General features: G+C 33.2%; 4 protein-coding genes across 4 annotated transcripts; 1 reads left to right on the top strand and 3 right to left on the bottom strand.

Annotated features, from left to right (window-relative positions):
• Positions 1 to 2893: 2893 nt before the first annotated feature.
• On the bottom strand, positions 2894 to 4160 carry LOC142610430 (uncharacterized protein At5g39865-like). The gene has a single exon (XM_075782244.1). The coding sequence runs from the start codon at positions 4002 to 4004 to the stop codon at positions 3126 to 3128; it is 879 nt and encodes a 292-aa protein (XP_075638359.1). The 5' UTR covers positions 4005 to 4160; the 3' UTR covers positions 2894 to 3125.
• Positions 4161 to 5509: 1349 nt separating this feature from the next.
• On the bottom strand, positions 5510 to 8427 carry LOC142610432 (uncharacterized). The gene is made up of 4 exons (XM_075782245.1): positions 8081 to 8427; positions 7434 to 7535; positions 6457 to 6617; positions 5510 to 5857 (listed from the first exon to the last, which is right to left on the bottom strand). The coding sequence occupies exons 1-4, from the start codon at positions 8178 to 8180 to the stop codon at positions 5750 to 5752; spliced, it is 471 nt and encodes a 156-aa protein (XP_075638360.1). The 5' UTR covers positions 8181 to 8427; the 3' UTR covers positions 5510 to 5749.
• Positions 8428 to 13072: 4645 nt separating this feature from the next.
• On the bottom strand, positions 13073 to 14009 carry LOC142611147 (RING-H2 finger protein ATL70-like). Its single transcript, XM_075783188.1, has one exon. The coding sequence runs from the start codon at positions 13808 to 13810 to the stop codon at positions 13310 to 13312; it is 501 nt and encodes a 166-aa protein (XP_075639303.1). The 5' UTR covers positions 13811 to 14009; the 3' UTR covers positions 13073 to 13309.
• A 10143-nt stretch (positions 14010 to 24152) lies between these two features.
• LOC142608617 (uncharacterized) lies at positions 24153 to 26211 on the top strand. Its single transcript, XM_075780311.1, has 3 exons — positions 24153 to 24593; positions 25490 to 25594; positions 25698 to 26211. The coding sequence occupies exons 1-3, from the start codon at positions 24279 to 24281 to the stop codon at positions 26007 to 26009; spliced, it is 732 nt and encodes a 243-aa protein (XP_075636426.1). The 5' UTR covers positions 24153 to 24278; the 3' UTR covers positions 26010 to 26211.
• The last annotated feature ends 1192 nt before the right edge of the window (positions 26212 to 27403 follow it).

Raw genomic sequence — 27403 nt, 5'->3', positions numbered from 1 at the left:
TATTATCAAAAAAAGTTGTTTTGGCAAGAGCTGAAATGTAAACCATTAAAAGGAAAAGAAAATGAATTCAATAACACTTGCAATAAAAAAAAAAAAAAGTTCTTGTATGCTTAAATTCAAAGCTCTTTATTTATGTAAAATAAATTTATAAAATTATTTTTCTTAGAGTTATATAAGAAACAATAAATTTGGAATATGGCAATCCTAATAATTTGAATTTTTTTTTTCTCCTTCTAATGATATGTAATACAATTTAACTTCATTCTTCCAATATTATTACACATAACAAACATTATACATGTTACATAAAATATTTTTTCACAAAATATTTCAAAATTCATGTGCATTACACGGAACATCAATCAAAAAAAAAAAAAAAAAATATATATATATATATATATATATATATATATAAAGCATGATAGTTGTGGGGAGTAAAAAGATCCTGATGGGAACGTGGGCCTTTTGGGCCGTGTTAAGGAAGGCCGACCTGACCCTGGGTTTAGAAGTTGTTAGTACTATGGGTCGGCCCATACGCCGAGGATCCGAGGATCCAGCCGAGGGTGAACTTACGCTCGGATGAGCACCGAAGAACTCGGGATTTCATAGTAAAGGTTAGGGGATGACACAGTTAAGGCCAATGGTTAAAAGGGGTGAACCCTAGAACGCCCCAGAAGCACCGGTGTTGAAGAAATGTCAAAGATAAAGGCTGCTACCTCCACATAAAAAACCCTGCACCTACCACTGGCCGCATTTATGGGGAAGTGACACTGAACGAGTGGAAGAGAAACTTGGTTCTTGTTCAAAGGCACGAGAAAAGAAATATCTAGTCTAAGGGGAGGTGAGGCAACACGTGTACAAAGCATTCAAAAGAATAATATATATAGAGCAATTTAAGACGAAAGGGGGACGGACTTTTTGTAACCTAAAAAGAAAAGAAACAAAGAGAGAGATAATATAAGAACAACTCGTGGCTTATGTCCGAGGAGGCTGATTGACTATACTCCTTGTTGTTTCCAAGCATTTGCAATCTTTAGTTTGTCATTTAATCCTCATACGCTTCTAACCTGAGTTTCAAGCCCACACTCTACAAATTCATATTGTTTAAGGCTCATTGGGCCTGAGCTCATAACTGTTCTTGGGATCAGGTACAGTGTGCGCTTACAATAGTGATTTGAAGTTCTACCAAGTGATGCATTCTTTGAAAATGATAGAGAACTTTCTTCATTTACCCTTCCAACTCATTAAAACTCTGCATTTATGTCAATGTATTAACAACCTACTATGTGTCAATGAGGCATATGAATTTGAGAAGTGATATGTCCACAACATTTTCACAACATTTTTATAACAAATCTTAACTGGTAGATTGTTACTGGTTGTTATTGTTAGGACAAAAAAACAATTTTAGTGTTAGGTTCAAATTTGAACCAATAACAACTAATCACTTATGATTTGTTGTGAAAATGTTGTAAAAATGTTATGGGCGTAGCATCTTTCTATGAATTTATTTTCATATATTAATTATCTAGATCTGGTACACTAATGCTATGTCCACAACATTTTCACAATAAATTCTAAATGGCAGGTTGTAATTGGCTGTTATTGTTGGGAAAAAAAGTTATTTCAGTAATGAATTTGAATTAAAATTAATAAAAACTTACCGCCTACGATGTGTTGTGAAAATGTTATAGATGTAACACTTCTCATTTGAGTAATTTGTGACAATTACCCATATTTCTTTTAAAACCCCATTCATATGTTAATAACTTGTGATCTAGTAAATATGATATTTATGTTTTTGAGAACCCCATTCAAATGTTAACAGTTCATGGGTATGCCTTTGTGTTAAAATCTTCATTCTCTCTCCCTCGTGTGTGTGTGTGTGTTTGGTTCCAAAAAAAAAATGCATAGTTGTCCCATATTACTTGAAAGAGTGTATTATGTGTAATATAACTTGTTAAATCCTCCTTTAAAAGTTACCATGACTTTTAAATAGAGTTTATGGTGTACCTTTGTACTAATTTAAGCGCACTCTTATCTTAAATTAGTGGAAATAATTAAATATTTGTATCCATTTCATGTTAAGAGTACTCTTATAACATATTTGAGTAAAAATTTCCATAAACATTGGGGGTAAGGTTACAATTAACTACTCCCAAATATCGCTAAAAGTGAGAGTTTTGTGTATTAGTACGACCTTTATACTGTTACTACACTTTTATACTGTTACTATTATCTTGCTCATGCCAAAGACCTTGTAGCTGAATTGATATCTTCCCATGTACAAAGTGCTTGGGGGTTTAGGAGGAAAATGGTTCGAGCTAAGGGGTTTGCAGCATGTTGTAATTATTTCTCAAAAAAAAATTATCTTGCCCATCAAAGAATAGAATTTTTAAAAACAGTTAAGAGAGGGGAAAAAAAATAAATAAATAAAAAAGAAGAAGAAGAAGAAAGAAAGAAAGAAAGAAAGAAAAAGAGAATATATATGCAATGTCGACAATAACATAATAAGGAATAGGACAAAGCCCCCGTGGTGTGAATGCTTTATCATAAGCTCATCTTTATCAGTACATAACCTCTTGAAACTAACCACTACCAGTGACTTTGTCTATAATTTAATTAATAGCCATGTGCGTGCTCTTCCCTAATCATTATTCCAAATTTATATTGATACAAAAGAAGTTCGAACTTATCAAGCTCCTCATTAATCAACTATAAATTGAAATTGCTCTTTCCTTTACTATTTGTGGTTCCTTTACTTCCTGCAGCAAGGTGCATAACGCATTAACATAGTCTGCCTCACAGCCTGCATAACCATTCCACCTAATCTAACATTTATGAATGTTTTTCACAATAGTAATAACATGCCATTGTTGAACTTTCTACTCTCAGCCAGCAATAACTTTCATGTAAAATTTAATTCCAGGAAGAAAAAATTGCTTTTTATAGTGTTCAAATTAACATCACAGTGCACCCTTTTCCACCTAGGCAATCTAGTGCAATAACAATCAGATGTAACAATTGTACAACTTAAGAATTCTCTAGCATGAAAACATAAATATCGTATTTACCAGATCACGAAGAGCTAGAAAGGTAGTAATATATCAACAATAGTTAGATTCTCAGCAGCAAATGGGGCACTTAACCAAGCCATTTTCATTACATTCAGGGCATCTAATGTAAAATTCATCGTTCTCCCCATCTGCAACAATCTTCCTGCTGCCATTGCAATTGAGGCACACCAAGAATCTCACATTGGCGCACCCGCTGCATGAGGAATTGGCCAGTTCTACTGGTATACCTTTCAAAAGCCTCCTAAGCTTGCCTTGCTCGTGCAACCCAACTACTTCATCAGCTCCCCCAATGTACCTTCCCTTTATGAAAAGCCTCGGAGGGATCACTCTTCCACCCAAGATGCTCCACAATTCTTCCCTATATTCCAAGTGCATTGAAACATCCCTCTCATAGAACGTTACTTTAAAACTTTCCAACAAGTACCGTATGCTGTTGCAGTCTTCAAATGTTTTTCTGATACCTCTCATGCTTGTTGTGTAGAAAATGACCAACTCGCTTCCCCCTGGTGGACAATTCTCTTCAAAATCTGACAGAGATGGGTATTCTTCATTGTCCTCTGTTGCTTCATGTTCCATGATGATGTCTGACAAGATTGGAACCTCTGGATTTTCCATTGCAGGAACCGTATCTTTGGACTTTATGGGGGATGTAATAGTATCTTTGTTGCCAACACTGAAGTCATATTCCATTTCTTCATCTTTAGGATGTTTGTCACCTTCACATACGCCAGTACTGCCAAACACTAGCTCTGAGAGGTTGTTGCTTTTTTGATCTTGCTCTTTGTAAACAAGTGGAAGTGGAGTTTGGCAGTGTTGATTTGAAAACTTTTCCGAGGGGCTTAACTGATGAACTAGACCTTGTTTCAAGGTACTAAATGTTGGGATGGATTTCAATTTCCTAAAGAGTTTTCCTCTCATTCCTTTCATGCCTAATATTCTAAACTATAGTTCCCAGAGAACAATGCCAGTGAAGGTTCCCAGTTTGAAGAAAGGTATGGGCAAGTTTTGACGTACGAGAATGACTAGTGAGGAGATTAGAAGAGAGTAGGAAGATGAGATGTCTCTTTTGGTTTCCAGTGAAAGGAAAGTGGAAACTGAAAAGCTGTGATGGGGTTTGCTTTATAAAGTTTTGAATGATCAATGCATGGAGTGGGGTTAGGCCAGTCCATGGTTCCATCTTCATTCTCCATTAGCATCCATGGCCCCATTATCAAACCATTTGGTGGCTTCATCATTGTATGAAGGGGTATGTTTGTCAACTCATCCATAAACGTATATCTAAAACGCACATGCATGATTACCATAATAGTGACCATGCCCTCTAGTCCTAAAACATGGCACAGTTTCATTGGTCTACTTATGCTTTTAACAAAGGGTACCCCAGGACCACAACTAATCCCTGGAGACAAGGTGTGTCAATGGTCATGACTCAATAGTAAAGAGTGCAATATAGCATCTTTCCCTTTCCTCTTATCAATTGGCAACCTATATAGTAGTGACTGAATTCTTTGTACCTGAGGCAAATAAATAATCAAACAAAAAGGAACCTTTTTACAAGGGCTGACCCTAAAGTTTCACCCTTTAAGGCTTTTACCCGCAATTACATCCAATTATCACGCCAAAAAAGCAAGAACGATTCCAAAGTCTCACCGCATTTAGCTCAACATACTTCAAACACTATCATGCCTGAAGGAGGCCAGTTAACTTGCTCCCATATGATGAATGTCTGGAACATTTGATTGCTATGGCATTGCAGACACATGGATCCATACATACATTCTAAACAAAGCCCTTTCTAGACATTCTTAAACATGGATGCCTCTAGGGTCGATTCTATCCTATTTGACCTTATCTCCTACTTGCTGGGTCTCACCCAATTTAGAATGAGTCCCGCCCAAATCAACCCCATCATATGGTGTGTCAAGAATCATCCTACACAATAAATGTGTTCAATCCCAAAAAGAAAATAAAATAAAAATCCAAAAACAAGGGAAAACTATTCAATACTCTCTCCATTTACATGAATAATAAGTCTCACTATGGATTTAATAAATGAAACTCATTATTATGCGCAAGAAATAAGCATTGCTCCTAAAATACTGAATAATTACTCCAGCACAAGACCTCAAGAAATTATTCAGTAGACCTGGTGCATTACCTCTCTCACTAATATAGATGTGGACTAAACAATATGGGTATCATGTATGAGACCGACATTTATTTGAGAGAGATGTGTAATACGTGGGATGCATTGAAAAATTTCACAGTTGAACTCATATAGATCGCATTCAAATTAGCTCAGCCATCAGATTTTGTCTCATCAATGTTCCCTAATGGGCCTTGATAATTCAATGACGGCTACTCTCATACCAAGAATCAAAATGAGTAAATGACCAAACAGAAACGGTGCATATCTTCATGTGACAACAGAGTAGCATAATTTTTTTTAGGTAACTTTTATTATGTACTTAATCATACATTCCATTTTGTAGTAGCTGTAGGATTAACTTCCCATAGTTTCCCATGTAGTAGGAATGGTCACAATTATACAACAGATAGTGCTGACAGTTTAAACAAACATGGAAGCAACCAATAGTGAAGAGTCATTTTTACATCCTATTCATAAGCTCTGATTATGGAGACTTGAATGAAGAATCATTCTTGGAAGCACTTTAACTATCAGCCACAGATGATGCAAAGCCAATGTCAAAATCGAAGCCAATGCATGTCAATTGATTTTGGTCTGCATCATACATCTTCATTGTAAGAGAGTATGAGCCCTGCATAGGTCAAACATTGTTAGAGATACAAAGCATCACAAATGATTTAAGATGAGCATCACAAATGATTTAAGATGAGCATCACACAAGCATTCCATCACAACCAAATCTACTATTTCCTAACTTAGCATTCTATTGCCAGAAAGTGAAATAAGGCTGCAACTAAGTAATTGCAAAGTGAATCAAGTGTGACACAAAAGATTAGGCGTTAGGCATTTATGTATTGGTTTTCAAAGATTACGTATACTTAATGAACTGGAAAATTCATTAAAGGGTTTCATCTCTATCGTTTAAGGGCAAGTTGTTTCACAGATACCACGGGGCAATTGGAGATATTAAATTATCAAGTAACACTAGCACTAGCTATGTTTTATTAGATGAATTTACAAGGGTGAATCCCTCCTGAGGTAATAAACTAAGCAACTATCAGAATATGACATAATTGAACACACCAAATGAGGCAGAGACCTAGGTCTTCGAATTGGTCCAGATGGAAACCAAGAACTAAACTTGGTGTCTTGTTCCAAGATTGTAAGTCAGAGGTAGTATAAAATACATAAAATTTAAGGGTTAAATAACTAAATAGAATAAAGACTTACTGGTGGAGTGAATCCAGGTAGCTCTTGTGAGTGAGCAACAATAAAATCACCAGTCGAAACAGGGCAAGATGTTTCCCCACAAAGGTCATGGGTCTCACTGTGAATGTGCCATCCAAAGTATGAAACATCAATCACCATTTTTCCTCCAGAGATATTTTTCCCTGTATTACATATAAGAGTCTCCATGTCAAAAGTAAAATCTCAATAACTATTCATAGGGCATGGGTTTGTACAAGTTGGGCTAGTTTTGTGATACCGTCATTAGCCCTGTGGATTGCGATTTTTCAATTAAAAAACAAATAAAATGGGTGGATGAGGATGACAAGGAAAAGCGCTGTTAGCTTTCTCTCATAAACAGAAACTTAAAAAAAATAAACACATGCAAGCACAACAGACAATCATGAATTGGGGTTTGGGGAGGGGGGGTCACCCAAGAAGCCCAGATATTGCCAATTGCATATCCATCAAAAGATAATTGATCTTTAAACCTCTAGAAATAAAAATATATATATATTAAACCCTTATTTATAACTTCTTTCCCTTACTTTCTTTCTTTCACATGGCTGTCAACTTGCAAAGTAGTACATATTAGCCCTCATGCAATAATTGTACGGACCAAACAGCCATATCAGTTATCATATATATTATATGCAGGTCCAAATTGATGTGTAAACTTTAAAACACAAGATGAAAAAATAATTAAAAAGTCATTTTTATAATGTTGTTAAGGTCCATTGCATTCATAGGAAGATCAGTTTGCAAGCCTCTTTTGTAGTAAAATTAGTAGCAACTTTAACATCTTCCATATAACTTCCAGTATACCAAAAACACTAATTTTCAGTCCCAAATGAATAAAGAAAGTCATCAAGTATATGGTAAAAACTACGCGCGAGTTATAATTAATCAAACAAGTACACAGAATTGAAAGAGTCTAGAAGACAGGTCAAAGTTCAATGAGATTGATATATCGATATTACCTGTAGAAGCAGAGATGCTAAAGGTTGCGGTCTTGCCTCTCGCGATGGGATACGGGACTATCTCAACCCCGCTGACCTTCACATCATAATCAGCTTTCTTATCTACAACATCAAAATTTAATTTAATTAAATATTAAATCATATTCAGGGTCCATTAGGTTAGGCATTTTGAGAGATTAAAAAAGCGTTTTTAAAACCCATAACTCATTTTTACAAACGCTCATTTTAAAATTTCTCAATAATTGTACACATACATAAACGAGCATAATCGGTTATTAACAATTCAATTGAAAATTATAAAAATCAAATTAAATATTAACTCATATTCAGTAATTGTACACCTACATAAACGAACACAATCGGTTATTAACAATTTTCAATCGAAAACTATAAACAACATAGTTAATAATATATATATGTTTTTTCGTTTATGGAAATAATTGTACACCGTTTATCAATAAAAGTAAACAATAATCAAGAACCTATTTGAGAATATAATCGAAACCCTAATACAGAAGCAAAGTACCGCGTTTCTGTTTCAGACAATAAAGAGTGCTCATTTAAATTAGATTTCCAGCAGAGACTCAAAGAGAAAGGAAAAAGAATGTAAGAGAGAGAGAGAGAGAGAGAGAGAGAGAGAGACTGACCGCAGTACTTGACGTCAGTGGTTGTTGCTAGGGAGAAAGATACGAGCATCGAAAGCGAGAGAAGGAAGAGAGCGAAGAGCTTGCACTGAACGGCCTCCATAGATTCTGCAATTCGTCAAATAAACAAAAAGATAAAAAAATATATATATATCACAGAGAGATTAAAGTATCAAATTTTAAGGGATTCTAAGTCAAGAAGATTTTTTTGGGAATTTGGGGGAAAACTGGAAAAGTGAGAGAGAGAGAGATTGGGAAGTTTATATGGTAGATAGGAGGAGAAGAAGAAGAAGTAGAAGAAGAAGACCTGAAATAAACGACTGGTCGTTGGGTTTTGGTGAACGTTAGGTGCGTTTGTTTGGACCTATCTGTTTGAAATATCTTGTCCTATTTTCTGTGTCACTGTCGCCCCGTCTGTTTCAGTAATCAATTATCTGATCCCATTTTATCAACTAAATAAATATATTTATTTATCTCTTCTTGTCTAAATTTGACCGAGGGTTATGTTTGGTTAGCTCAATTAGTAAAGTTTCTAATCGTTAAATAAAATATTTGATATTCAATCTCTGTCTACACCAAAAATTAATTGATATATTGGTTTGATAATAAAGAGTACTATCAAAAGTAGATACCATAAGTTAAAACTCTCTCAAAAAAAAAATTTGACTCAAGTTTTTTTTTTTTTTAAACATTATAGAAATTCTCAATGTATATTGAGCTAATTTCAAATATATATTTTTTAAAATTAATTAATTTTTAATGGTCGAAATTTACTTAAAATACTAAAGTATGCTTTTGATCATTAAGGATTGATATTGTTTTATTTTTATCATTTACATTTCAAAGTTTTTATTGTAATATTTCATGTTTAATTTTGTTTTCATGTTGACAGTACCGTCCATTTCTATTAGTAAATTAATTGCCCATCATAATGATCATATATTTAAATTGGTGGGTCGAGTTGAATTCGAATCATAACAATCACAAATCCGCCTAACCCAACTCGACTCACTTATATATTTAAAATTTCAATTATATATTTAAAAATATATTATATAATTAATAATTTTTTTATTTAATTTTCCCCCTATTCAGCTCTTCCTATATAAAAATTACTTCGCAAACCCTAACAATATTATTTCTCTCTCTGCCACCTCACATTATCCCACTCCACTCTTATTTGTTTATAATTGAGTTGGGATACTAGGTTTCTAAAAAAAAAGTTAGGATATTAGTTCATGTATATTTTGTTTATCAACTCAATTGGATATATTTTGTTTATAACTGAGTTGGAATACAAGTTCATGTATATTTTGTTTATCAACCCAGGTGGCAGGTGTGATATATTCTTTTTCTACTTAATTTAATAAATAAATAAATAAAAAAACTATCCACCCCATGGGTTCAACCTAACCCAACCCAATCCATGTGGGTTGAGTTGGACCCCTGTGATGGATTGGGTTGGGTTGGATTTTTTTTAATCCATCATGGTATCTTGGGTCAAAAAATCTCCTCAACCCGACCCATATACACCCCTAGTTTTTTTTTTTTTTTTTAATTTAATGAGAAACAAGACTAAGTAGCATTATATTATTGAATGTTAGCTAAATCAGCCAGGAAACACAGGAAAAACTTATGGTGGAACATCCTCTATTCAAATAACAAAATCAAAGATATGCAAGGCATATCGAGCTAGAGTGATGCACACCCGTAGTTGAAAGATTGTTTCTAACTAGTTTCTAATATTTGTAACAGTTTTATTTGGGACTTTAATGGCTGGTATATATTGTTTAAACTCTTATTATTGTTGTAAGATTGATTTCTTTAAGAAACATTAGAAATCTTGTGGGCTTTCCAAAGTCACTATATGTAGAACCTAATAGGTCTGATTGTATCCTGGAGATGAATTGCTTGTATCCCATTGGCAAACTCAATCAAGTGGGGGCAAATATCATATTAAGGGAAGAAATTTATCATGCCTCTAAGCCTTTCTAATGAAGATTGCATTCTTCCCTAACCCACTAACCCCAACGGCCTGAACATGATTTTTTGTTTAAAATGGAAGGAGGGGCATTACAATTTACAAGTGATGAATCAAGAAGAAAACTATGGTTTTCTTAATTGGTGAACAAAGTAGAAGGAGATAATAGTTTCCAATGTATTTAGTCAAGAAATTCATGAAGATTTAACAAAGAAAATTTGGTAAAACAAGTGTTGGTGCAAATACAATGATGATGGAAATAACACAATGAGAAACTAAATAATACTTCTAAATTTTATTAATTAAAAGGGAGAAATTACACAACACTATTTGGACTGAGGTGCGACACTTGCTCTCTTTAAGAAGATTCAAACCCTTAGTTGGCTACACTTTGTAACCGGTGCAGACCGTCTCTAACTTGTCTCCCCCAGGATACAACAGCCCAACAAGTGTTGTATGGCTAGAACAACCTCTGCACAAAGTGTTCAAGCCCAAAACTCCACCAAAAAGAACACATTTCCTTGCTAAGAATCTCTCTATTTTTTAAGTGTATATTGCAGTAACTTGAATGTGTCTAAATGGGTCTATTTATAGGCTCAATGGGCCTCACAAAATTACTACCCAAATTAATCTGATTAATTAGGTCCATTATTCTGATAAAGTGGGTGTTACAAGATTAATTTTTGGATATTATTCTAATGGGCTGGAGTTACACAATTAATAGGGAGGTAAGGAGTTTCTGAATAATGGAAAGGCCCAAACGGATAGTCCATTAAGTGGGTTAATGACTCTTCATTTTTCATAATAAAAATTGTGTCTGAATGGGTCTATTTATAGGCTCAATGGGCCTCACGAAATTACTACCCAAATTAATCTGATTAATTAGGTCCATTATTCTAATAAAGTGGGTGTTACAAGATTAATTTTTGGATATTATTCTGATGGGCTGGAGTTACACAATTAATGGTGAGATAAGGAGTTTCTGAATAATGAAAAAACCCAAACGGATAGTCCATTAAGTGGGTTAATGGCTCTTCATTTTTCATAATAAAAATAGAATATTAATTCGGGTCATTTACTCACCAACGGATATGGTAATTTGGATATTATTCTGATGGGCTGGAGTTACACAATTAATGATGAGATAAGGAGTTTCTGAATAATGAAAAGGCCCAAACGGATAGTCCATTAAGTGGGTTAATGGCTCTTCATTTTCCATAATAAAAATGGAATATTAATTCGGGTCATTTACTCACCAACAGATATGGTAATTACTTACTAAGTAAATTAATCTGATTAATTAGGTCCATTATTCTAATAAAGCGGGTGTTACAACATCCCCTTGCGCACGTATCTAGCCTAATATTTGAGACAATTCATGTTAGCCCATTAATTATTACAATTAAAAAGAACAATATAGTCTCTCTCTTTTTCAATGTGGGATTAAATATTTTCACTAACTCCTCATCTTCCATATTCACTCCCACATCTTTACATTTATGTCATAACATTTATTCATTTTAATTATTTAATATTAAAATGCTCCAACAACAAGTTTTTGTTTGTGGGCAAGAATTGATGAAGAATCTATGTAATTGATGTAGAGAAAAGATGGTGCTGCTTTTACATTTTTGCTATTCTAAATTTTAGTTAAGAAGATAAACAACATATGTTAAGAAGCATAATTTTTTTTTTTATAAGAACATAAAATATGTTTTGTAACTCAATTGACACCTCGTAATGTTTCTAAGGAGACATCATGATTCAATTCCCTTTTCCCAATTATCAAATTATAATTTTTTTTTTAAAAAAAACTAATTAATAAGCTATTAGTTTTTTCATAAAGAGAAAGCGAGTGGTAGGCAGTGGAAGTATAATTGAAAACGTTTTGCAGATGCTTCTCTAGTATTTTATTAGAGTACTTTTAATAAAGGGAAATTGAGTGAGAGAGAGAGGGAGAGGAAAATTAAAAAGGTCATAGAAGTATCACTTAGGTCAGATATGATACATCTGCTGATTTGAAATATCCGTGTTTCTTTCTTAGGTTCCAACTGAATTTCATGTTTGACCCTTGTTAAGGGAATGGCCTAAAGATTTGACGTATTGAAAATTTTCTTATAAAAGAAGTAAGAGTAATATAATGTGGCATGCTTCTGTTGAATTGTTAGCCTTAATTGACTGACTCTCTCCTATGACTGCAAGCTAGAAAAAAGTTACTCTCATATGAATTATTTCAGATCTTGTGTTGATCATGCTTGACTATGGAGGCTTGTTAGGTGGGGGGGAGCTATTTTCATTTCTAGACCAAGTAAATTGAAAGAGCTAGCGTTTGTTTTGTAGGGGATTATTTCAATGTGTTCAACTCATGTTTAGAGAAAGCTTGAAAGAAATCAATATTACTTCAAATCAATTATGTCCAAGAACATTTTTTGAACTCTAGCAAAGCTATATAGACTTCTTCTGTTCTTCAAGTTGAAGAGGAATCTGTTATTAAAATCTGAAGTAGCCATCTTCTTAACAAGACAATGGATTGTCTCTTCGTGAATGATGTAAATAGATTAGGGAAGATATTCCAGGCCTTGTCATCAAATCAAAGAAAATGTGCAGAAATTACTGAAATGGGGGGAGGTGGAAATTATTGATGAAATTCTTTATATGAAGGGCAGGCCTCAAAAGAACATAGTTTGGCCGTTTAGGAATTATTCCAAAATTTTGCTAGAAAGATATTCTTTGGGACATGTTGTGGGGTCTCAAAGCATCATAAAATCTTAGACTTGAAGCTATGAATTCGTTTTACATTCTTCTTTCTATAATATTGTGGTTACGTTTTAATAATAATTAGATGTATGCATCTGAATGCAATTTCCCCTTGATTTTACATTTTTGGCTCTTGCCCAAACTGCTGGCCTATGCATCCTGTTTATATATCTATGCGTTGCAAATCTGTTTAGAATGCCAGTTTTATACTACTGCCATTCCTGCTCCAAGTAAAACACAAAAAAAAAATTCATTTCCAGACCATATACATAAACTCCTGGACTTAGTTACACAAATTTCAATTACTATATGATATAGAATTAGATCCAAGGCTACAAACAAAAAAAACAAAACAAAACAAAACAAAAAAACAAAAACAAAAACAAAAAAAGTATATATGAATTTTCATAATATACCAAAAGAGTTGTCATGTTGCAATTTGTAAATAGACCAAAATTGCAATTCTACAATCTCCTCTCATTGTAGCCACCAATTCAATCCCTTCTGCTTGCCAATGGAACTACCTCGGCCAGAGGTGTCGAGAGTGGCGTTGGCAATGGAGATGTTCTACAGACTGGACAAGTGGGGTTCAACCGCAACCATGGATCAACACACTTGAGATGGAAGAGGTGCCCACAATCAGGCAGCAGGCGAAGCATATCAGTACTCTTGTAATCTGCTAAACAAATGGAGCAGCATGTCGCGGTGGAGTCTGTCTTCTTGAGCTTGGCCTCCGAGTAAAGCAGCTTTGGATAACTCAGGATGGTGGCCTCATCGAGGCCTACATCGACAACATAATCATGAGTTTCAATTGGGTGTTGAGGAAGAGTCCTTTGAGTTGCTGGGGCCATTGTCCGCAGGTCAGTCCGGGTGCAGAAATAGGAAGCCAGGGTGATAGTTGTGATCAGCAAGAGGATTCCAATTGAAACTCCAATTCCGTAGCCAAATCCTCCAATGTTGTTAAGAAGTCCACCAGAATCTGCTGTGCTATTCATCTCCTTGAGGAAGAAACAAGCTGCAGGGATTGGAAAAGGAGTATATGAGTATTGATTTGGTCAGCCATGTCAATAGCTAGAAAAATTGTTATTTGGGTTGTTTAAAAAGTCAACGAATGCATGAGAGAGAGAGAGAGGAAGAGAGAGAGATTATTGGTTGAATTTTAATTAAAGGAAGTTTTATTTGGTTGCAAGTAAAGAGAGGCCAATGGGGCATTACATGTGACTCATTATGCTTATTTGGTTGCAAGTAAGATTATGGGTATTTCAGCATTTGTCTGCAAGCTCTTGGAGGTCAACGGTTCTCATTACCTTTTTTGTTTACGCCTGTTATTTGATAAGAATAACGTCTTTATTTCGAATAAAGTATTTATATATCCTCTCTCCATCTCCAAGTTACAGTGCACATTCTATTTTATTAGAGAGGCTTAATTATATTTTATTAGATTGAGTTAAAGAGTTATGTAGTCCTAAACTTAAAATAGAATGAGTTAAGAGTTATGTAATCCAAAACTCCTAAATATTTTAATGAAGAATTTAAGATTTAAATTTCGACTTTGAAATTATAAATATATATATATATATATATTAGAATGAGTTAAGCTTCTGTCATGTTCCAAGGAACTTTTTTAATATATAGATATAATAGAATTAAATCTACAACATTCGCAATATGATAACGGATCTTTATCATCAGACTAAGACTTAGAAGTCATTTTATATTGGAAGTCTATTTTATACCGGTGTACCATTTAGTTGTTACCTCTCTCTCTCATAGATATAATAGAATTAAATCTATGACATCCGCATTATGATAACGGATCTTTATCACAGACGAAGACTTAGAAGTCAATTTTATATTGGAAGTCATTTCAGTTTGATTAGTTGTTACCTCTCTCTCTCTCTCTCTCTCTCTCTCTCTATATATATATATATATATATATAAATAATGTAAATATTTATTTATATGTTTATAATCATTTAATTTAAAATCCACATATTTATATGCCCAAGCATTAGTCTAAGTACATTAGTCCAATATATTAGCTTAAATAAAATATTTTTATTAGTGGTGCTTTAGAAATTTTTTTAGAGTGGTCATTAAGAAATTTAAATTATACAAAATTTTAATAAATAGTTACTTTAATATATCGCAAATACACGAAGTATTATAATTTCTTTGTACTAACAAAGAGAAAAGGGCAAAAAAAGACTAATAAGAGGTAAAATGGAAATTAAAAATGTTGAGATAAGAATAATAAAGTGAGAGAAAGTCTAAATTAAATATAATAGAAGAGAGAGAGAGAGAGAGAGAGTGATGATATTTGCTATAATTGTGAGCCGAATTGCTAAGGAGAGCAAAATTGTTGCGATTGCAAAACCAAAGATAACATAACTACTGGCACTGCCAAGAAGAACTCACGACCATAGTTTTTTTCTTGGTATTTTTTAAGGAAAAATGAAATTAGAAATTAATTTTATGTAATGAGTTGAACGAATTACAAATTTAAATGATTAGAGATTTTTTCCATCTTTTGAATAGGCTTTTTGTTGAGTTATTTTTCATCTCTTGTTGTTTGGTCTAGTCTTTTTCTTTTTTTTTTGGGGTTATTTTTGTTGTTATTTGGGCTAACTTTTATTGTTGTTATTTAAGTCTTTTTTTTGGTTTTTGGGGTTAAGAATTATGTTTGGAGAGCCAGAATTATTTTTAAAGTAATGCTACGTCCACAACATGTTCGGATTAGTGCCTTTAAATCCTATTGTATTATACTATGTATAACATTATGTATGATTTAATATTGTGATTACTAAAGTTGTTTTATTATTATCTTTTTTTTTTAGAGAGAGAGTTTCAACCTATGGCGTCCGCTCTTGATGATAGCTCTTTATCATCAGACCAAGACACAAATCAGTTTTTAGTGTAAATCTCTTATTCAACCATCAGAGACTTTACTAGTTGAGCTAGTTGGAACCCACTGTTTTATTATTATCTAAAATAATGGTAACATGAATATTTGGACATTATCATACGGTCCATGAGATGTATAATATGTGATTTATGTGATTTAGTCACAGAAGATATGGATCATAAGTTCTTTGTAAACTCAGTATTTTAGTTCATAGTCGGTGATGAAATTGGGCATTTCATTTGCAAAGACTATAACATATCAATTAAGATGATTTGTCTTGATCATAGAAGTGGAGACTTCTAGTTGATATATTGATATATTTTAAGAGTTAAGACATATTGAACTGGACCGCTGTGAGATTTATTATTCTCTTAACAACTGTCCAATGAATAATAAATCCCACAACATCTATTTGCATGAACTTTTAATCCTGAGAGAATAATGGACCTGATCATGAGGTGTAAGTTACTTTGATATATCAGGAGTGAGATCTAAAGTCACGATCAAAATCTCAGTATGTTGGGCAGCCGCATTTAATTAGGAATGGCAACGAGTTGGGTTCGGGCTGGGTTTCTTTAAGCCCGAACCCGACCCGCGGGCCTAAACCCGTTACCCGAACCCGCCCCATTTGATAAACGGGTTTTTTTTTCAACCCCAAACCTGCCCCGCCAGGCCACGCGGGCTCCACGAGCCCTGTCTAGTCATGCCCAACCCCAAATCACAACACAAACACAAACACACAGATATCAAAAATACAAGTTTTAGATCTATGAATTTTCCTTTCAAAATCACAAACACAAACACAAATCCTAACACAAATACAAACACAGGTTTCATAAACACAAAAATTTCATATTTTCCTTTTCAAAATCACAAACACAAATACAGATCCTAACACAAACATAAACACATATTTTACAAACATAAACACAAATTTCACAAACACAAATTTCACAAACACAAAATTTTCAGATTTCCCCTTCCAAAATCACAATCACAAACACAAACACAAATCAAAACACAAACACAAACACAAAAATTTTAGATTTTCCCTTTCAAAATCACAAATACAAACACAGAAACCCTAACACAAACACAAACACAAATTTCAGATTTATGATTTTCCTTTTCAAAATAAAAAACACAAACACAAACACAAAAACAAATACAGAAATCACAACACAAACAAAGAAAAAAACAATGAAAGATGAAACAAACCAAAAAATAAAAAATAAAAAAAAAACCAAAGGCGTGAGGCTGAATGAACAGAGCTAATGCCGTGATGTTGAATGAGGTCATGGGGTCGTGAGGTTGAGCAAGGTTGTGAGAGCCGTGAGAGCTTGAGAGAGAGAGAGAGAGAAAGAGAGTTGCTGAGATAGAGATTTGAGAACTTGAGAGACAGAGAGAGAGAGAGGGGGAGGCTGAGTGAAGAGGAAAAAAGAAATGAATTAGGTTAGGGTTTACAAATTACAATGATATATATATATATAAGGGGGGGTTTTAGTAATTTCACCGGGTATTATCCGGGCCGGGTTTCAGATTTTTTTTATAAAATTTGAACCCGGCCCGGACCCACTTCGGGTTTTTTTTTTAAAAAGCCCATACCCGACCCTATTCTTTATTGGACCGGGTAAAATCCGACCCATTAGGGTCGGGCCAGACTGAATATCCGCGGATCGAATCTAAATTGCCATCCCTACATTTAATGTTGATGGAACATATATTCTTAAGATAGAATTCATAATCTTTTAACAAAAATATAAAATATTCCCTTGAGATAAGTTTAATGGATTTGGTTATTCAAAATGTTAGGCCTAACCACTTTAGTAAGGAGTTACTAAAGTATATATTTATGAAATTGGATGTCACAAATATATAATGAATAACTTAAAGAATTAAACTGGGTACTCAAGAATTAAAATGTAGCAATATTCAAAGTGGCAATCTACATTCATGACTTTGTATTACTATGAATATTTTATGAAGGGGTTGTATGTATAATAAAGTCTTGAAATATAATTTATTAATAAGGCCTAGAGTGCAATTATATTTATATAGTGGTATTAAATATAATTAATGGTAACTTTGGACTTGTCAAGAGTTGACAGAAAAACTCAGGCCCATTGGAGCTAGAGTCTTATTTGTTCCCTTTTGTTCTCACTCGAAGCCACATACTAAAACCCAATTAGATGATCAGTTGGATGTAAGAAGAGAAACATACAGAGTTTGTTTAAGAGATGAAATGGTGTGTATGTGAGTGTAAGTCACTCTCTTATTCTTCATTGGAAACTAATTAAGAGACCACACTTCTTGGGCGTAAAGTGGAATTGAAGTGAAGATTAAAAAGTGTTCCTAAGTACTTCTAATCTTTGGTTATGAATTTCACTACACCAAAGTACGCTCTTTCATTCTTTGTTTTCAAAATTCAGATATTACATGCTATCTCACATGAATGAAGTAGATCCGTTCATATTCCGCTGTGTGTATTTGTATGAGATATAAATCTGTTATTTCATGTGTTTTTCCAACACAACATTGTTCACAATAAATTTTATGCGACAAACTGTTATTAGTGAGTAAAAAAGTGATATTAGTATTGAGCCTAAATTAGAATCAGTAACAGCTTACCTTATAGGATTTATCGTGAAATTATTGTGCAAATATTGTGGATGCATTATCTTATTTTTGTTAAACTCAAATTCTTGTGATTTTCAAGTCTAGGTATTCAAAATTTTTACTAGCTAGAGTGGTCAAAATAGGTTAGTTTACTATATAATTTTGTTAAGGACATATTTTTTATAATTGACTAATCCTTTGACAAAATGCACTTTACTTGTAATTGGGTAGATCTAGGATGAGTTTAGTATTTCAAGAAACATGTTGTTCAAGCCAAGTATTAAAGCCATGAAGATTGGACCAAAAAACAAGTAAAGAAAAGTTATTCATTGAAGCTCGACAGATACCTTGACAGAAACAGTATCTATCGAGACTTAATGAAGAAAGCTCGACAGAAGCTGAATCTGTCGAGATCTACGAAATCAAAGTTTCCAGATTTGATTTTCGGCCCATGCTAAAATATTTGTGTAGAGTTTATTTTCTCACAACCCTAAATATATATAAGACTTATTTTAAAGATCGTCACAGTAGGTATGCACATAGAGAACATATGAAAAAGTGACTGAGTGCCTTATTCTCTCTAAAAGAAACTACTGCGTCTTTGCGCTTTAGGATTTTATAACCAAGTGCTTCTTGATCTTCATTATTGATGAAGTGAAGAACTTTGTAGCCAACCACATATTCAATTTGTTGGAGTTAGTCATATACTAGGAGCCATGCATCATTGGTTAGTCACGTACTAAGATCCGTGTAAAAGGGTGATGTTCATATATTGAAGAATTTAGAGGTTCTGAAGCGGTAGAAGGTTTCTACTGTAAGTTCATCTAAGGAGATTGTAAAGTCCAGGAACAAAGGTTTTGTATTAGATCTGAAACTTTTCTTTATTATAGTGCATTGCTTTTCAGGAAAGTTTCTCCTCAGGTTTTTTATTGTGAAACTAGTTTGTTTAATTGGTTTTCCTGGATCATCATATTTTGTCTTATTTACTATTCCGTTGTGCATGATATTGATGTTTGTTTGTTTTAACAAGGTTTATTTATAATAAATCTAATTAACAACTTGGGTTTAAAACTTGTTAATTCTATCAACCGGAGTATAAATTTCCCAATAATTTTTTTTTGCAGATATATATATATATTCTCTTTTTGCAAGTCAAGGTTGTCTTGTGACCACCCTAAGTTAAACATGGAGTTACCACTGATTTTTATTATTTTTGACTATATCGTCTAAAACATCGATATTGCTAAAACATCATAAAAACTCCAGGTACAATCCGGTATTTTATCATGTATGTTTTAAAGGAGTACCAGTATCGATTAATGCCTAGTACAATATATTTTCTTGAGTACTAGTATTGGTTTAATGACCGGTATGATATATATCCTCGATGTGGTTGGTATCAATACTTAGGGCTGTAAATGAGTCGAGCTTTGTCAAGCAGTGAATGTTTAAGCTCGGCTCGACAACAAAAGTAGAATGTTCAAGCTTGGCTTCAGCTTGATACGAGGTTACAAATAAAATTCAAGCTTGAGCTCATTATAAAGTATAAAAGTTTGATCTGCTTGGCTTGGCTTGGCTTGATTCATTAGTCAAACGAAGCTCGAGCTTAATATCAAGCCCAAACTCAAGCTCAATATCATGCTTTTGAGTTTGAGATCCTACATAAGTATATTATCAAGCCCATATCAAGTTTATTATCTAGCCTATTTGATTTGGATGAGTGGTCTCAACTGATAATGAATTAAATTCATAGAAGGATATGAGTTAACTTGTCAAGCTCATATCAATTTTATTACCAAGCTCATAAATAAGCCTAGATTCAACTTATTTTGTTACTTTTATATCAAGTTTTAGTGTTCACAAGCTTGTTTATGAACAATATTTTTTACTCGGGCTCGGCTTGTTTATTAAACAAGTCTAAAACTAAAGCTTAATTTTGGCTTGTTTATAAACAAACAATCAAGAACGAGCTTTTTATCAAGCCAAGCCTGAGCTACAAATGAACCAAACCATTCATAAACACCCGAGCTGTTTATGAACGATTTGGTTCATTTACAGCCCTATCAATACTGTATTAATTTCCTTGACCTAAACACCAATTATAATGTAGGTAGAATTTGAACCATAAATCCCTTGACCAAGACATCGATTGACGACAAAATACTTTACCAATTGACAACAATTGCTCTTACCAAAACACCATTTTTTTTTTTAGTGTAGGTGGGCTTTGAATCATGAATTTCTTATTTAATGATAAGACTCTTTACCAATTGGTGATGATTGTTTTTTATCATCAAACAAAAGACTTAACTTTTTCAACAATAAAACAAGATACCAATTGATTCTTGGTATAAATGGGATTAGAACATTAAACTTATTAAACGACAAGAGTCTTAGAACTTACTGTTCCCAAGGAACTTGATTTCCTTTAATACACCTAAATATAATGACATTGCGTCCCTTCTTTACTCTCTTATGATTTCCTTGAAGACACCTAAATATAATGACTTCGTATATCTTCTTATATGCGGTCGAATTATTCTATGTTGGGAGCCAACACCATGACATATGAAGTTGTGATAGAGATAGTAGTTTCCATCTACCTAACTGCCACAATATGTACAATATTCAAAATTATTGCTAATACTTCTATATATTCTAAAGAAATCATAACGTAGAGGTTTGCCTAATCTGTTCTTTTTTAGTTTATTTATTTATTTATTTTATTTATAAAAATGATTTCTTGAGCTGATGTAGGCGGCCCACTTCTTATGACATTATACAGTTGTCATCAAAGATACAACTCATAGTTGAAATTTTTTTTTTTTTTTTTTTAAATAGTTGGCCTTGGGGGTGGTTAGTGAAAAAGATACAACTCATCCATTTTATTGGAATACATAATAATTCAATTAGCAGTATGTATTATCTTTTTCTTTTATTATCTTCATTCAGATATGGTGCTGGAATAAGTTGGAGGGTGAAAGCCATTAACATGCTTCAATCCGATCATGGTAACGTATGTCCAAATTTAATATTACCAAAATGCTTCAATCCATTGGATACATACAGCATTATTCCATCCCACTAGGCCCTCATTGGTCGATGCTTACAATTTATCAAATTTGATATATATATTTGATGAGCTGCTCTTATTTGGGAATGTAGTGCTTTTTTTAAAATCGTGATTGAACATCGAAGACTCCATTTTTAATTTTGTGACACTGAAGTGCCAAGCATGACAGGAAAGTTTAAAGAGAACTGTTAAAAAATGTTAGAGCTACTATAAATTTTACTACAACATAAAGTAATTTTTATAATATAAATTTTTTTTGAAAGAATTTTATAATATAATTGAGTTTGCAAAGTTTTGAGTGGTTCTCATTTTAGTCCAATATTAACATCACATCTTTATTTACTAATACAAATTTACCACCAAATAGGTGGGTTTGAAAAATCATATTTTAAAGTTGAGGTGTGCTTCCAACCTACCAACTTAATGAAACTGACACAACCTAACTTGACACCTTGGATGGTATTTGTAGGTTGAAATTTTATTTTGAGTCCCAAGTTAGGTTGGGTTTAAGTTTATAGCTTCAACTCGTTTAACCCAAACCGAACTACCATAATATATATAAGTTTATTTTATTACTCTTATATTAATATTTTAATTTGATTTATTTTGGTATTTTCCAAAATTGGATTTTGATGAATTTGAAAATTTTCAAAATGATTTAGGAATATTATGTTAATTGTAATTATTTATTTTAAAATAATTAAATAATTAATAAAAGTTCAATTATTTACAAGCATGAAACATTTAAGCAAAACACGTCAACCCAACTTGACTCAATGGATTGGGTTATTTTCTACACATGCAATGGATTGGGTTAAAAATTTCTCAACCCAACGGACTTAAAGTGATTGCATTTAGTCATTCTGTCAACACCTGATAAATCTCTTTAAAAGAAGATGATGTAGCTAGACTAAAAATTTATAAGTTAGGTACCAAAAGACATTACTTTGATTTTATAAATGATTAAAAGCTATCACTTTAAATTTTAAGGACTAAAATCGCTTATGGGCTTAAAGATTTGATCCAATAGTCTATTTTGGTCAATTTATAAAATGATTTTTTGGACTGCATTGCTAATTATATTTTAATTAATTATTAACTTAATTATAATGTCACAGGGATTGATCTCCAATCAAACTCAAAATTGAATTTGGATCAATTTTTTCTTTTAACTTCTTAGTTTATTTGCTTATCTACATTTTTTTTAAATATTTTTTTTTTCTAAACACAGCTATATATTTGTTAACTTTCAGTAAATAAGCAAATCCACTATCAATAAATAACAAATCTAAACACGCGATTGAATCAAACTTGAAATTGTTAAACCGGGATAAGATGTCCTCCCATTAAATCGTCCAATTCCCTCCAATTTTTATCTAGATGTAAGACCTGGCATTTAAAAATCAAGTAAATGCCATGTGTTGTATATCGAACTAAAAATGGGAGGGAATTGAAGGATTCAATTGGAGAGATCCTTCAATCAATCAAAAAGTGGAGGGGATCCTATCATCTTGAACCTCTTAAATTTTAATTCTAAATACATTACGGTTTTGTTTAATTAAAAAAAAAATGGTTTTACAACTTTGTTTGGATGGAGGGGAGAAAAAGAAAGGGTAGCGTTTAATGAACCTTGTCTGGATGTTTTTAAGTGGGAAAGAGGAGAGGTTTGGAGAGGTATTTTACTCCTCATAACCCTTATTTATTAAATTCCCCAAATTGGAGGAATTCGAAGGGGAAGTAAAGTGGGTTTTAGTTAGCTCGACTGCTAAACTTTCACATCTTTAAATAAAATATTTGGAATTCAAATTTTGCAATTACTATAAAAAAAAAAAAAGAGTAAAGAGGCAGAGTTCTCTTTATCTTAGAAACATAATATATATATATATATATATATATATATATATATATATATATATATATATATATATTATTTTACCTTGTGATACCGATTTATATCAACATCCTTAAACATAGCAAATAAAGGGTCATATTTTTCTATTTATATAATCACTTCACTCTCTTTTACTCTTCCGCCTTAATTTTTATACGTCCAAATAAAGAGGATGAATATCTATTTCATTTTTCCCTACTTAATTTTTTGAAACATCTAAACAAAGAGAATGAGTAACAATCTCCATCCTCTCTCTTCTTTTTCTCTTCCCTTATCCTCTAGGGATCTACTCTTCTCCAAACTTCCAACATATTGTTAGAGCTTGAGTTAACCCAATATATATATTTCAATAATTTGATCGTTGCAATGGAGAAAGAGTATTTGAATGCTAAATGTTATAAAAATATTAAAAGACGTCAATCAATTAAGCTATAATACTCGCTCTTGACAAGACAAAATACAAATTGGTTTAGCATATCATAGAATTTGGCAGTAGAAGCAAACATAATTAGGTTTTGATTATTTTCCAAGGTGTTTGTTCAAAATCATACAAAATTTAGTCCCATAAAAATTCATTTTTAAAAAACTTGTTCTTTCAATTTAAAAAAAAAAAAAATTTATTCTTCAAGTAAATTCTCACAATTTTTTTAAAAAATTTATGTATTTTCACATCCATATTTCTATAGAAAAATATTTTTAAAATTGACATTCTCTTGTACATATTCTCACAAAAAAGTTGATTTAAATTTCTAATAAATTTTAACACAATTTGATTAATAAAACTAAAAATCACTTCAAATTTGAATATTATGGTATTATTCTTTAAAAACAAATCTAGTTTTTATTTTATTAGAATTTATTCTTAGTATTATTAGATCAGAGTCTCACACCTACACCTACCTGTAACGTGTAGTTGCTTCCAAAGTTCCAAACTCCAAATTCCAAAAAAAGTCAAAAGCACTCGATTCGCGATCGGCCATGGCGGTTCGCCGAACGCAAACGACGTCGTTTGCGACCATCACTCTGATGCTGATGTTTCTGGCCTCCGTCGACGCTGCAAGCGACAACAACGTCGACTACTCGCCGTGCTCCGACACGACGGTGGCTCGCTCCGACGGGTTCTCCTTGGGGTTCGCTTTCGCTGGTGAAGCCTCTTTCGTCTTCAACACAACACAACAGCTCTCTCCCTGCGATAGCAGACTCCGCCTCTCCTCTTCCAACTCTCTGTTCGCTCTCTTCAGACCCAAGGTCGACGAGATCTCACTCCTCACCGTTAACTCTACCACCTCTCCGGTTAGCTCTCTCTCTCTACGGTTTGCCTTCAGTTTAGGGTTTAAATTGTGCATTTTCTTGGAATGGAAGATTACAATTTGTATTATTCCTTACTTTTGATTTTGTGGAACAAACACTGCCATATTAGAGTGTGGATTTGGTTTTAGTTGAATTAGGGTTTGGTGTCTCATTGATTTTGCGCATGCACATAGTTTGCAATTTTTCTGTATCAAGCTGAAGAAAATCTGTTTCAATAGAATGCTGAGAATTGCTTTAGTTTTTTTTCATCTGGGCATGAACATAAACTGCTTAGCCCGTCAGGAGGAGTGAACATTAACCGGGCTTAACTTGTGGAGAAAATTGCACTAATGAGCTCTAGCTTAAACGGGCTTGCGGAGAGAATTGCTTTTGTCTTGATGCTCATAATAAGTTTTCGACTTTAGTTACTGCGTTAGATTAGACTGAGTTGCATCTTGGGTGGTGTTTGAGACATTATGTGGCTGTTTTCAAGAGTGACTCCCACAGTATATGATATTTTTGGAATCAGTTTTTTGGGTTGAAATGGATAGTAATTTTATTGCTTGCATTCAATATCTGCCATTGGTTTCATATTCTTATTATGTTGCTTGCTAGTTAAAGCAGTCTATATAGCAAAATGGAGCACTGTAGTGGTACTAAGAAGTGTTTGCACTACTTAAAACTTGAAAATAGGTAGTGAATTTGTTGATCGATTTTTTTGTGCCTGAACGCCCAAATGGAGGAAATGATATTCTCACACTTCCGCTTGATTGGTTAATCTGAGTATTTGCGTATAATTTGATTAATCAAACTTCTCCTTTTTCCTGAAGAGTTGAGATGTATAAATGCAATAGTTTTTATGTCACTTGTAACGTTCTATATTCTTCGGCCTTAACCAGGAAAATTATGGGTATATGGTTGCATTTGCTGGTCGGAAATATGCTGCAAGGTCCACTCCTGCTTTTGTTGCGAATAGTACATACATTGTAACCAGCTTTACCCTTGTAAGGACATCCATCTTTCATTCACTGTTTGTGATCTCATTTTTTCCTTCATAATCATCTTTGAGTATAAATAAATAAAAACCAATTAAATTTTGTGATGCAGGCACTCGAGTTTCAGAAGGGCAGGCTGCAAAACTTTTATTGGAAAAGGGATGGTTGCACTAAATGTTCTGGAAGCTCAAACTTTGTCTGTCTCAACAATCAGGATTGTGCAATCAAAACATCCAGCTGCAAGAACAATGGAGGCACTGTAGATTGCAGTCTTGGTATACAATTGGCATTCTCTGGCACAGATAAGCACCTTCAAGCTCTCAACTCTTGGTATGAAGTGGCAAATCTTCGTCAGTACTCACTTTATGGAGTTTACTCAAATCTCAAGGATTCTCTCACTAGCCAGTATAACAGCTTCTTCTAACTGCGTTTTAGCTGGTTTGTAGAATTTTCCTGCTGCTATGTTGTAATTCATTGTACTGTTAAATTGTAGACGAATTTTTACCCTTTTTTACCGTGTGGATTTGCTGCCTCAACTGATAAGAATCTTTAGGGTTAATGGTGTATAGACTTGTGTACTTGACAATTATTTGTGATTATAGAAGGAGAAGAGAATTACACATAAACTCTTCCTTGTTCATGGTGCCCAAGTTTATATCTCGATCTACTAGGTGACTTACGAATTAATTCTACTTGTCCGGGGGATTTCACTGACATGGCATCCTGAATATGATTCATTTCCCAAACTTTATCCCCACATTGCTAAGTTAATGTGGTGAACTGATGATCAGTTGCAAATCATTTGCAGCAAGTTTCTATTTAAATGCTTAGCTAGCTGTAGGACTCTTTATTTTTGAAAATAGGTGTAGGTAGCCTATAATAAAAAAGAGTAAGTACTAGGCCTGTAGGGTATCCTATATTTGGTCGTTACTCTGGACTCTGGGGAGGAGGATTAACATTGCAAAGTGACACTACATAAAATACTTAGCTTGAACATTACTCTGAATCAAATTGCAACAACAATATGAATTTCTGTTACTGGTAATTACTAATTAGTATATCCAGTAATAGAATTTTTATTTCATATCATTTGCTTACAGCATTGGATTAAAACCCATAATTAGTAGAATTTATGTTATGGTATTCCAATAAAATTTTCATATTTAATCCATGTATGTGTTTATTATTTTATAGTAGGCTAAATTGCAAACTACGTCCCTAAAAAGTTTGAGGGTGTTTAGATTTTATACCTTGAAGTTTTAGAATTTAGACTTTATCTCCAAAAATTTTATTCTGTTTGCATCAACAGCTCCTTTATTCATATTTTCCTTTAAATGCCACATAAACTTACCACGCATGTTTACTTTGTCCAATAAAATGATGTCACATTGTTTTTGTAGCCTAAAAAATTAAAACATTAAAATTGACATGGCATAATAAAAATGGCGTGGCATCATTTTATTGAATGAATTAAACACACGTGGCAAGCTTATGCGGCACTTGACAATAAATATGGATGGGGGGATTACTGAAAAAAACGGAATAGGACTTCAGAGGGTAAAATTTAAATTCTGAAATTTCAAGATGTAAAATTCAAAACCTTCAGACTTTAGAGATGTAGTTTGCAATTTAATCTTTACAGTATATGGTAAATGTGAGAATGAAAAGCGCAATGAACAATTGCTAATGAATTTATTATGATTCAGAACAAGTCAAAATGGTAGGGAAGGTAAAAAAAAGTGGGTGTTTTTTTTGCAGGGACTCCGTCCCTAACCCCTGAGCCTGGCTCCACCCACTCACGGGTGGGTTATTTTTTGC

This window comes from Castanea sativa, chromosome 9, assembly GCF_040712315.1.
Source record: "Castanea sativa cultivar Marrone di Chiusa Pesio chromosome 9, ASM4071231v1".
Lineage (NCBI taxonomy): Eukaryota > Viridiplantae > Streptophyta > Magnoliopsida > Fagales > Fagaceae > Castanea > Castanea sativa.
This window is presented reverse-complemented; position numbering and strand designations above follow the sequence as displayed.